Source organism: Gadus chalcogrammus, chromosome 6 (assembly GCF_026213295.1).
Source record: "Gadus chalcogrammus isolate NIFS_2021 chromosome 6, NIFS_Gcha_1.0, whole genome shotgun sequence".
NCBI classification, from domain to species: domain Eukaryota; kingdom Metazoa; phylum Chordata; class Actinopteri; order Gadiformes; family Gadidae; genus Gadus; species Gadus chalcogrammus.
In genome coordinates, this window is record NC_079417.1 from 25,495,718 (window position 1) to 25,509,107 (window position 13,390).

A 13,390-nucleotide genomic window follows, 5' to 3' on the forward strand; every position below is an offset into this window, starting at 1 on the left:
TAGTTGTTATATATATAGCATGTTAATAAGGTAGTGTGCTAGAGCATAAGCTACCGATCTTCGTAACCAGAAGGTTGCCCATCCCCATTAGAGGTCACAACCCCAGGTCTTCGGCATGTCTCTGAAGGCAGACATGTTGCTGGCCTTGCTTTCTGCGACTACTGAATGCATTTTCTAGTTGCCAAAATATACTTTATTTTTTTTGTTCATTTTTTTTGCCACATTTGCCTCTCCCCAGGTAGTTGGAGTTACTTCAGCCGAAACGAAAGCAGTATGTACATATATTTTATAATTGTTTTTATTGTTATTATTCTGATTATGTTATTATCTACTCTTATCTACTCTTCCTGGCACTAACCTTATTTTCAAAATTGGGAAATAATAAATTTGTTTTTATTTATATTTTTCTCAATGATCAAATGAGGTATTACATATTAGAGGTTTAAGAAGTAAATAACTATTGTGCACTATTTTTGTCACTGTTTATGCTATCCTATCGGCTAAAGAAGATGATTTACGTGTTGACTTCCAGCGTTGGATGACCAGGACAGTGTAGTGGATGACCGAGGTGGTTACTACCGCAATGAGATGGCTACAAGACCCCCACGCTACCACAACACACCCCAGAACAACTCCTCCGCACACCAGTATCCCATCGGCAGGCCTCCCCAATACTCCCTGTCCAGAGAGTCCCTCCAGAGATTTGAGCTGGATGAAAGGGAAGCTAGGGCAAGCAGGTAAATGTGGGACATACATACTTTCTTACATGCATACATTCCTGTGTATATACATGGGTACATATGTAAACATGTATGCGCCTACATTTATTTGTACACAAACACATACATTTGTATTTATCTATTGTGGCAACCCGGCTCGGGGAGTGAACGGCCTCCTCAAACCGCACACGATTCTCTTTGGTTCTTAAGCCACAAAGGCACTTTTAATACAAAAACAAGGATATCTTACTTTAAAGAACCGAAAGATAATTGGCGGCATCCACTGCCTGGTTCCGCTTGGTGGAACCACCACAGCCACCACAGCCACCACAGCCACCACAGCCACCACAGCCACCACAGCCACCACAGCTGGCCTCTCCTCACACCCAAGCCAAGAGAGCCCTGAATGTGCCTTTGAGCAGGCTATTTAAGGTCTGCCCTCCCACTGGCCCTCAGGTGCTCTGCATCAAGTTGATTGGTAAGGGCCGGGTTGCCATACTCCTCCATGCTACGGCGGTCCTGCGGGTATCATTGCTGCTTCTGCTGCCAGCGTGGCTCGTTTTGCGGCCTCGTCCCTCGCAGCCTCGGTCCCTCGCAGCCTCGGTCCCTCGCAGCCTCGTCTCCGGTAGGGATGGGGATCATTAATATTAATTGATAATATCGATACCATTTTCGATACTCCTTAACGATCCGAGTCTTTATCGATACCGCCATCGATACTTTTCTATTAATAGGTGGAAATACGACGCGTTTTTAGTGAGGAGTAAAATATTTAGGAAATAAATAATTGTATTATAAATTAAATATGTAATTCTTAATAAATATTGACATCAGTATTTTTAATTAGATATACTAAAATGATTAGAGCACTATACAACTGTATTAGTAATACAGAAACATGAGTAATACAGTATTACTCATGTTTCTCACCAAAAACTCAATTTACCGTTTCTCTATGTTACATTTGAACGCATCATGTCGTTTTACTGAGCCAACCTCAACACATAACGCAGCGCATCTGAAACTTTATTTACTTTTTAAAATAACTAGCTTGTATGCGGCCGATACAACAACAATTTCACAATTGGATTACTATTTTTAACTGACGGGACTAGTGAAAATGTCTGTGTGTGCGATTACCGCTAGTACTTTGAGTGGATGATTAAGAGGTCTGTGGTGCGACAGGAGAAGGAGGAGACGGGAGTCTTTTCGACCAGGAGACAGTCGAAGGTACTGCAATTGGCCTTTATTTGATGCACAATACTAATGTGCTTGGCCATTGAGGTTGTGTTCCCCCCTTTACAATAAATGATTTTCACCCTTTTCGCCCGTTCAGCCATCCTCGCGAGCAAAGTTAACTGCCAGACTTCACTTGTTTTACAGCACACGATTCCCTTTAGTTCTTAAGCCACCTGTTTGCTTACAATTCCATTCAAAAACATTGGTGGGCACGCTGCAGTGATTGGATTGATTTGACTTAAATGCCATGAGGCGACTCGAGGGACACAATATTACGTTACAGGACCTACGGGACAATAAAAAAGGGTGGTGACGGGACTCGATATTGTTATCGATAAGCCCAAATGTTAATGATTTTCGGGTTTTGAAAAAAGTGGAACCGGGTCCTTGATAGAACTGGGTTTCGTTCCCCATCCCTAGTCTCCGGCGGCCTCGTCTCCGGCGGCCTCGTCTCTCGTGGCCTCGTTTCCGACTGTGTCGTCTCCGGCTGCGTCGTCTCCGGCTGCGTCATCTCATTCACTCCCAATGATTGTCCGTAGCTCGGGGAGTGAACCGCCTCCTCAAACAGCACACGATTCTCTTCAGTTCTTAAGCCACAAAGGCTTAATAATAAAAAAACAAGGATCTCTTACTTAAAAGAACCAAAAAGATAATTGGCGTGATCCACTGCCTGGTTCCGCTGGGTGGAACCACCACAGCTACAACGGCTGGTCTCTCCTCACACCCAAGCCAAGACAGCCCCGAATATGCCTTCGAGCAGGCTATTTAAGGTCTGCTCTCCCACTGGCCCTCAGGTGCTCTGCATGAAGTTGATTGACAAGGGCCGGGTTGCCATACTATGTTGATTGAAGTGTGCCGTTAACACTAACGTACAACAACCCTTAATCTTGAATAAAAATGTTTTTTTAATTTGTATTTGAGGAAGCTGTTTTAAAGGTGTTATATATTTTAAAGATGATCATGAACGTGAAGTTTGTTGTTTTCTATCACTTTTAAACTTTCAGTTTAATCTTTCATGCTTTTCTCAAGGATATGACTATATTCTTTGTTTTTTCAAAAATGTTTTTTTTCTTTCTTTGCATCCTTTCTGCATGGCTCTGCATCAAATTGCTTCCTGTCTGTGCCCAGGTCGAGCCCTCAGGGTTTCAGAATGACCCCTGTGGACTCTGGAATGGGAGTAGAGGACTGGGAAAAGAGGTACAAGGTACCTGATTCAGGGGTCTTGGATGATTACTTAGATGATGAGCAGAAAAAGTGGGAGGATGACGACAAAAGCATTATCTACCACATCAACAACAGCCGTAGTGAGTCCAAAGGGAGCAGGTTTTATCAGACTGTAGAGTGTGACATGTCACCAAAGGATCCAGAAGACTGCTTTTATGACACAAGTCTACCTGGTGGAAGGACAGCTGCGTTTGGCAGTGGAGAAGTACGGTTGGTGAACAGGGAGGCTGGCAGTTTTGAGGACGAATCTTCCCCTCCGGAAATTGACATAATTCCCGCGGTCAAACAGCAACGACGACAAGCTGCCGGAGACGGCCTGCTGTACAAGACCAGGCTATGGGCCAAGACGGCACTGGAGGGAACGCTTGAGAGCTACGCTGCCTTTCAGAGGGAGGAGGTTGCCAGGGAGGAGGCTCACAGGGCCAGGAGCGAGTATGGCTCCATCAGTTCAGACGAGATGCGGTACTCGTTCGGATCTGAGGAGGAGCTGGACGATCTGACGTTTATTGACGGTGATGTTACATTTGAGTACGAAAATTACTACTATCCAGAAGGATATGTTGGTCAAGAATATTGGGGTGAGGGGAGAACAGGCCATGGAGAAGAAAATGTGATGTCCATGGAGGGAGAGGAGGAAGGGATTGAGGAACCCATCGATGAATACATAGATGCGATGGGAGAGCTAGAGAACTTGGTTCACTCAGTGTCTGAATACCTGGCAGTTAAAGAGGAGGAAATAAACAACTATGAGTCTCTGCCTAAACCCATAAGAAGAAAACTCCCAGAATTACCAATGGAGGTCAAAGCTGATGCACTAAATGCTACACCAGAGGAAGAACTGGAAGAGGAGGAAGAAGCTAAAAGCAATGAACAGGAAACACATGAAGAGGAAGAGGTCAAAGTGAAGGAGGAGAGTACTGTTGAACAAGGCATAGCAGGGGTAAAAAATGCCATGAGCTCTATATTCAGCACGATGACATGTTCAAAGCCTACTGCTGAGCTTCCAGAAGCATCGAGCACATCTCCATCTACTCCTCCTGTGCCACATCAACCAGATTCTGGCATTTCAAAACTACTCTCCTTCATTTCTAAGCCAAGCGGTGAGGCTACAGAGGGCGCTGTTACAGAAACAAATTCCTCTCAAGTTCCGTCGACAACCGAGAACGGCCTCTCAAAGCTTCTTTCGTTTATTCCCAAATCTGGAGGCTTTAGCCCTCCTGTTGCCATAGTACCTCCTGCCCCCCAAGAGCCTATGCCTGAAAAGAAGTTCACTCTTCAGTCCTTCTTGCCTTTTCATTCCTCTGATTCTAGTCGTCCAGCTGAAGCTGGCCAAAGCTCACAAGGCAGTGATTCCACCTCAAACCAACCAACCTCGGTGGTTGACTCTGTATTAGGAAGGCTCAGTCCCATGAGGCTTTTCTCTAGTGCTCCTACTTCCCGGGAATCATCCCCCCAGCCTGGAGAGCAAAGAAGTTCTTCTGCCGCAAGTGTTGAATCCAGGCAAGAGTCTTTAGATAGAGGCAGGAGTATTAGGAGGTCAGCCTCACATGCAGATCAACAGCTATCTGGGGAAGGGAGTGGGTCTGTGGAACTCCTGCCAGGATCAGGGAATGGTTCGGTCGATCTTCTACCAGGTTCTGGGAGTGGTTCGGTTGATCTTCTCCCAGGTTCAGGGAGCGGTTCGGTGGATCTTCTACCAGGTTCAGGGAGTGGTTCGGTGGATCTTCTACCAGGTTCAGGGAGTGGTTCAGTGGAGCACCTTCCTGATATCGAGTCATCTGGTGAGTTACCTGAAATTCAACAAAGAAAGAGTATAGCAGTTTCTGAACCAAAGCCAGAAAGTAGCACAGAGGACACAGGATTCTTCAGCCCTTTCAAAAAATCACTGTCCGCCCTCATATCAAACTCCGGTGAATCCTCTCAGCAGGTAGAAGCAAAATCTGCAGATGAGTCATTTTTAGGCAACAAGCTAAAAATGTTCTCATCTGAAAAAGTCTCTGCCCAGGCACCCAAGGTCGATGGTGGCATGTTCTCTGGGATACTTAAGTTTGCCTCTGGGGAAGATAATACCAAAATCACCTCACCCAGCCCAGCTAGAACTGCACCTCCGAGTCGTTCTGTACTCCTTGAAGGTGTCCCCAAAGGGCATGCAGACACAGGATGGTTCTCTAACCTCTTCAAGGTGGCTCCATCAGATTCAGACCAGCAGCCAATACAATCACACGTCCCTCCCACTGTCACGTTGACCGAGCCCAGCGGTCAAACTGAGCCAAACACTGAGCTAAACGCTGAGCCAAACACCCCTGAAGATTTGAATGAAACTGAATCAATACCAAAAGGGCAAATAATTCCTGATGGAACAATCCAGTGTCATACTGATGCCAATATAGATGCCTTGTCTAAAGATCATAACCCAGAAGCAGTTAAATCTCCACCAGAACAACAAGGTTTGCTCTCTGGGCTGTTAAAACTTGGATCAACAGAAGGCGTTAAGGCAGGTGGAAATGCCCAGGGTGCGGCAAGTCAGCCTCAGCAGAGTGGGCTTCTCTCTGGGTTATTTTCCTCCAATCCACAAACTTCCCCCCAGGCTCAACAGGGCTCAGAAGGGGGATTTCTGTCTGGCTTCTTAAAAAGGGCCACAGACACAGTTGCTGGGCCCCAACCCCCCCCTTCCAAGCCAGGGTCTAATCCATCCGATCAGAATGCTCACAAGGAAGGTCCTGGGCAGAGATCAACTCAAGTTGATGCACCTCCATCACAGAAAGGAGACACTTCTAATGAATTACATGAAATATGTTCTTCGGACGAAGGATCACAAAAAACAGCAACCCCTGAACTACAGTCAAATCAAAAGCAATTTTCAAATGTGGAAGCAACACCACCATCCGGGGGCTTCTTTGGAGGTTTATTCAAAGGCCCACAGGTATTAACCCAGCAAAGTGCTCCAGGTGTACAAACCAATCAACCGACCAGTGTCTTATCTGGACTCTTTAATAAGATGGTGGAACCTTCTCTTGCCTCATCCCAGCCACAATCAGGCCCTAGCAGTCAAAGGTCAAGCCAAGGACCAAAGCAGCCTCAGGAAGGAGGGATTTTATCTGGGTTGTTTGGGAATAGTGGACCAGACACTTCTGTAAACCATGCCCCTCCTCGACCGCACCAAGTCAGTGGCCCCCCAAGCAACCAAGCTAACCAGCAATCAGGAAGCCAGCAAAATCTACTCAGTCAAAAGCCAATCCCAGCACAGCAGCCAACTGCAGATACCGGAGGCCTGCTTTCTGGACTGTTCAACAGAATGTCAGATTCCCCTCAGCCACATGAAAGTCAAACAGCACGAGCACATATGATAAGGCCAGGTCAGAGTGCACCTCAACAACCATTGAATCCACAAGGGGGTCTGCACTCGGGGGAAAAGCAGCCTCAGGAAGGAGGGTTTTTATCTGGTTTATTTGGGAGTATTGCACCAGATGCTTCTGTAAACCCAGCCCATCCACGACCGCAACAAGACAGTGGTCCCCCAAGCAACCAAGCTAACCAGCAATCAGGAAGCCGGCAAAATCTACTCAGACAAAAGCCAATCCCAGCACAGCAGCCGCCCGCAAGTCCTGGAGGCCTACTTTCTGGAATGTTTAACAGAATAGCAGATTCCCCTCAGCCACCTGAAAGTCAACCAGCACAGGAACATATCATGAGGCCGGGTCAAAGTGCACCTCAACAACCATTGAATCAACAAGGGGGTTTCCTCTCAGGGTTGTTTTCAATGGGGCCTACGCCTCCAGCACAGCAGCAGAACCCTGACAATAAACCAAACCAGCAACAAACTCACCAAGGTAACAGACAACCTTTACAAAGACAAAATCAGATACCTCCACAATCAGCTGCATCTGTTTCTGAGTCACAGCAGGGTGGACTGCTGTCAGGGATTTTCAGCAAGTTAACACCTTCTGAAAATTCACCCCAACAATCCACTCCCAAGACTGGCCTTCAAGTTAATAAGACCAATACACCAAGCGTACAAGCTCAATCTGAGGTTCAACGAGAACCCCTTTCCAGCAATCAAGGCGGATTCCTGTCTGGACTATTTAGTCAGACTTCTCCACAACAGGCAACAACTAATCAACAAACCAATCAAAGTGGCGGCTTGCTTTCAGGTTTCCTTAAGCTTGCATTGAATGAAAACGAATCACAACCAACCCAGACAGGACAGAAACCTGTTAAACAAGGACAGGCACCCCCGAAAGCTGAATCTGGTGGAATTCTGTCTGGACTGTTAAGTAAAATTTCAACAACCGAAGAAGATCCATCACCAACTATTGGGCAGAAGCCCCAGTTTGCAATTCCACAGCAGCAGGCTCATGCAGAAGAGGGGCGCCCACAGATTCAGAGAACCAGACCAGTGGAGTCGCAGTCCTCCCAGGACGTCACAGCGAACAAAGATTCAAAGAATTTACCACAGAAAGGGTTTCTCTCAGGTCAGTTTAATGCTTCAGATGAGATGTCAAAATCGAAGGCACCAATTGTCCAGCCTTGCAAAGAGGAGCTGAAAACCAGTATAAGTAGTACATCAAATAGAAGAACTCCTGGTTTGTTATCCAACATTATCAAATCAGGAAACAACAGTGATGGCAATAATCTGGCAACTGCTGATACAGAAAAGGGTCTGCTCAGTCGTTTTTTATCAAAAGGTAGAGAAAATTTCCTTACGAATGCTACTACAGCCACCAGTGAAACAACATGTATACTTGATAAAGCACATCAATCCTCAAACATTTTGCAAGATCCCACCATCCCCCCAACACAGCGCTACCTTGAAGAAATTCACCGGCTATTGTATGGCACTGCAGAGGAGTACGGCTACCAGGATCTTTTATACAACTTTGCAGAGCATGGTGTTATTCCACCAGAACTATATGAGCATCAGTGTCTCATAGAGGCCCTTCTTTGGCAGCAGCTGAATGACTATGCCCTTGCTGAAGCTGTTGAGGCTCGGGCTAATGAGGTCTACCAGGTTAGCCAAGAATACATGCCCCCAACGATTGTTGAGCCTGTTTGGCAGAATCCTGGATGGCTTGATCCAAAACAAATTGACACCAGTCAATTCAAGATACCCTCACACCCCTGGAGATTTTCAGCTTCCCAAATGTTTGACACCAGAAATGGCTTTCTGGAACCCGATGAAGACCTTGTTTTGTTTGACATGAGTGGCAGTGACCGAAAGTCGTGGAGCAGCTGTGACCACTTAAATGATCTTGATAAAAACAGAAAACCCTGGATAGTTAGTGCTGTAAACCTTTCCACAACGAAGACCAGAACAAAGCTTAGTAGGTGCCAATCTCTTAATGACTGTGTCATCCCCGATGTCAGCAGCGTTGTTGATAAAAGGGAGAATAATTATTTTGTAACAGATAAAAAGGAAATAAATCTCCATTCTGCTACAGAGTTTCTAAAACGTCTTGCAGGCAAAAGGGGCCCAGTGGATTTGACACATGGTGCTGTGGACTTAAGTCAGACCAAAGAAATGGCAGAAGATGAAGATCTTTTTGAGGACCAGGAATGGTATCAACAGTGGATCTCTCTATTGGACCAAGGCATGTGGTGGCCAGCTGATGAAGGAGATTGTGGGTATTATGTTTACACAGATGAAGAATATATTTATTCATTATTGACCGACAAAGCTGGAAAACACCTCTATACTTGCGCCACTCCAGAAGATATGCTTGTTCTTGGAAATATCACAGAAAACATTGCTAATGCTTTGAAACATAAAGAAGGTAAAGTTACCCTTTGTGGTTTCAAAATACCACTCAGTAATGAGGATGATGGTTTTTGGATTCCTGACCAACAGCAGAATACCCAACTCCTTGGTGCTCCTGTGGATCTAACCTCAGCCTTAAGAAAAGGCGACAAAATAATGAACATGAATTTAGATAGTTTCTCGCAAATGTTTCAAGAATCCATATCTTCCCAATTGCAACAGCCTGTAGATTTTACTTGTTACACTTTGAAAAAGATTAAAATAGAAGAAGTACAAAATGGGTATAGTGAAGTACAAAATGGGAATAGTGAAGCACAAAATGGGTATAGTGAAGTACAAAATGGGTATTTTGAGGAGAAATTGGATGCTGCTGATCTGACGCTGAAAAAACTTAAAGAGAGTCAAATAGGTCCATACTGGAAAAGTCAAAGAAATAAAGACATCATCAGTCCTTCACCCACAACTCCTAGGGCCTCCCCATGTTCTTACAAACAGCACGTTTCTGCAATACCTGAGATAAGAATCCGACATGTAGATGAGAACCCTGAAAACATGCCCATAAATAATTCAAGTTTCATAGTTTCAGCAGTTACCTCAAATACACCTAAATCTGTACCCATCAACGTTTCAGTGGGCATCAAGGCTACTAAAAATCTCCAGGAGCCCAGAATGGCCTCCAAAATTCCTGTGACTGCACCATCTGGAAGTAAACTTCAAGGTACACAAACAGATTGTAAAACTCAATTGAACCCCCCAATGAAGACACCTTCTAGTAAGGTTCTACCCAGTGCATGTGCTGGTTCACCACGTGTTACACCACAGAGGGTTCAGCTCACAAGACAACCATCCCAGAGTTATCCACAGATGCCACAAGCACCAATGGCCTCTGTACTCTCTACATCAACAGCAAACCAACAGTCTCCCTCCACTTCTGAGAAGCCACAGAGTCCGCCTCAGAAACGAAAGCCGCAATTCCATATTCTTAACGCCCCCTCTTTGACGCCTTATAATGGATGCTCCCGCAATAGAGTTGAGTACAGCAGTGCTCCCCCCGACTCACTGCTGGGAAATAGAGCTCTTGATTGTTCTGCAAGCACCAATAAAGAGAAAAAAATAAAAGCCAAAGAAGCATCACCTGCTATTCCACAATGTAAAGACACAACAAAGGACCAAGTGGTAGACTTTACAAAGTACAAATGTAAAAGAATCAAGGAAAGGAAGCAGATGGAAGCTGAGGCCCAAAGTGGTGGGACTGACAACGATCAACTGCAAGGTATAAATCTGACAAAGAAGGTTGAGGAAGAAGATGCTGAAGTGTCTGATTTGGAATACCCTGGTATATTATCCCGAGGACAGCCCAACTGTTCAATATTCAGAGATATCTGCCCTCAAATGACCATTGAAAATATATCATCAAGAGTGCAATGCCAAACACCCACCTTGCCCCACAGGACTTCTCTTTCCAATGGGACTAATCAAATAGGCCACAGAACATTGGTCCCCGGCGCAGTGGACACTCCCCCCAGACCGTCCCCAACTCATTCTGACAGGTCAGAACGTCCAATTATAGGGAAAGTTCCTAGTTCACTTGTTGATTCTGTCAATGCTGGGGCCAATCGAGATAGAGCCATCCAGAAACAATCCCAACCTAATTTTCCTTTAGTAACCTCTCTCAGACCACAGGTAGAAATTGACAGGCAAAATGTCAAATCCTCCCCTGCATTACAAACCCAGCCAATTCACTCTGTGCTTGAAACAAAACCAGTTAGAAAGACAGTTAGTGATGGATATCCTGTGGAAAGCAGGAAGATCGTTTCTGCCCAGGCCCCTTCTGTGACCAGTCGGGAGGTCACAACACCAGCAAATTTAGTTAAATCCACATTAGACATGTCTATGAAAGCTCCACCACGCCAGCCACAACAAACAATGGCTCTTTCCCATGATCTGAATAGCCATGCACTGTCGTTAAAAAATAAACCATTAAACCTTGAAGGAGAATATACATCGCTGAGAGGGCAATGCCAAACCCCCACCTTGCCCCACAGGGCTTCTCTTTTAAATGACGGTAGCCAAAACGGACACAGAATACTGGTCAGCAGTGCAGTGGACACGCCCCCCAGACCGTCGCCAACTCATTCTGACAGGTCAGAAAGTCCAATTATAGGAAATGTTCCTGTTTCACTGGTTGATTCTGTCAATGCTGGGGGCAATCACAATGGAGTTTTCCGGCAACAACCCCCATCTAATTTGCCTTTAGTAACCTCTGTCAGGGAAGAGGTAAAAATTGACCGGCAAAATTTCAAATCCTCACCTGCATTACAAATGGAGCCAGTTCACTCTGTGACCAGTGGATCTTTTAAAAAACAACAGGAGGTCACAACACCAGCAAGTCTATTTAAATCCACATTAGACATGACTAAGAAAGCTCCTCCAAACCAGCCTCAACAAACAATGGCTCAGTCCCATGATCTGAATAGCAATGCATTGTCATTAAAAACGAAACCATTAAACCATGAAGATGCAAAGCAAAGGCCTAAATGCCCTGGATCAGTTGATCTTAGAGCTGTACTAACCGATAAACTGGGACCAACACAGGAATATCGTCAGACTGCATCTGAGAAGTATCCTCAGATTTCCACAGCTATAGTTGCAGAAGTCGGAGGCTCTGTACGAAGACAGCAAATGATGAAGGATAATTGGCGACAGCAGCTTACAAATGAACAGACACTTTTACGGCACTCTACAGAGTCTTTGCCCAATTTCAAGGAATGTCTGCAGGCCACAGCACCAGCTAATGCTGTCAAAGCCACAATAGACATGTCCTGTAGATATGCTGCCACCTTCGCTGAAGTACATCCTAAAGAAACAACTAATACAAGCATTGTCGAAGCTATCCCACTTATGAGGGGTAAGCTGAGTGCTCGTGAACTGGCCAGACGAGATTCTGTTGGACTTCCATTGGTTGTGGATATCCCTCCAGAAGACTTATTTGCTTGTGAAGGTCAAAAAATTGGCCAGGGGAGGTCTCTTACAAGTTTAAAACATAGTGTAGATGATAATCAAGGCCAATCACATGTCCAGCAAAAATTGGAGCAAAGTTCAACAGTTGCACAGGTAGGGCAGCCAGCCTGTGAGATCTTCCCCTTAACTTCAGCCTATCAGAATGCATGTGTCCCAGGAGCATTAGATATGTCCACCAAGACATCGAAAATATCCCAAGAACATGTTGCAAAGTCAAGTGAAATAGAAGCAGTTTCATTTGTGATTAAGCCAACGGTTCGAGCAGTTGCCAGAAAAGATTCAGTTGGTGTTCCACTAGTAGTCAAATCAATTCCAAATGAACAGTTGACAGAGAAGCATACTGAAGCTCTGACAACAGAACAGCCTCAGCAAGCTACAGATGGATCAAAAGCCAGGAGTCATGTTCTTCATCAGCCTCTCTATAGCTATACCTTTGCAGGGGATACTTATGTTAATGGAAGCAGGATAAGTTCACAGCCTATGACCCAGTCGTCTATGACCCAGTCGTCGACAGAGATTTCAGCCCCAGCTAACTCTGTGAAAGGTACCCTGGATATGTCTCCAAAGGTAATAAAGCAAGATATGGTGCCAATTGTCTCAGATCCAATGTCACTAGTAAGGACCAGACCATCTGCCTCGGCCCGTGCTATAAGAGACTCTGTTGGTGTTCCTTTGATTGTTGAACAGACATCATCCGAAGCGCAGCATATAAGCCAACAGACACAGGCTAGTACCCAATATCAACAACAACACACATCTTTCAGAGGTGTATCTATTGCTTTATGTTCTCCTCTATACAACCAATCCTACCAAACAGTGTCAGCACCAGCCAATTCCATTAAAGGGCTTTTGGATATGTCTCCAATACAACTGCAGAAATCAGCAGAACAACCTGTGGATCTGAACACTGTTGTACCACTAATAAGGGACAGGCAAAGCCTACCATGGAACAGCTCTGTAGGCCTATCACTAGTAGTAGAGCCCACTCAGTCAAAGCCTCAGATGCTAAAAAGAACCATGTCGCTGCAGCCAACACAGGACATCGGAACAGAAGATCCAATATCATCAGTTATGACAAACAAGAAATTGCAGCTCAACAGATCAAATATACATAATGGCCCTCAGTCTCATAACACACCCATGGATTTCTCTGCACAAGAAATCCCCAAAGCAACCAGAGTTATTGATCAATCATACACTGAACATGCAGCTGGAATGCCTGTGGATTTCACGACAATGGCAAAACAGGAAATTGATGATAGAAGACAAAGGGTATTTTATTCAATGAAGAAAACCCGCCAAGATATAGTTGATCTAACTGTGACCGTTCCAGACAGTAGATGTGTTATCCATACTGATGAAGCAGCAGAGGACTTTTCTACTCTTCACCTTGAGCACACATCGACTCCTCCAGTAACCCATTATTTGTTGA

The 13,390-nt window shown here is 45.1% G+C and overlaps 1 protein-coding gene across 1 annotated transcript in view; it reads left to right on the top strand.

Moving 5' to 3' along the window:
* Positions 1 to 13,390, top strand: part of LOC130383865 (protein unc-13 homolog B-like) — a 37,386-nt gene that overhangs the window by 12,073 nt on the left and 11,923 nt on the right. Inside the window, exons 8-9 of the mRNA XM_056591726.1 lie at positions 239 to 271; positions 533 to 737. Coding sequence (XP_056447701.1) covers positions 239 to 271; positions 533 to 737 — 238 coding nt within the window. The remainder of the gene's footprint in view (positions 1 to 238; positions 272 to 532; positions 738 to 13,390) is intronic.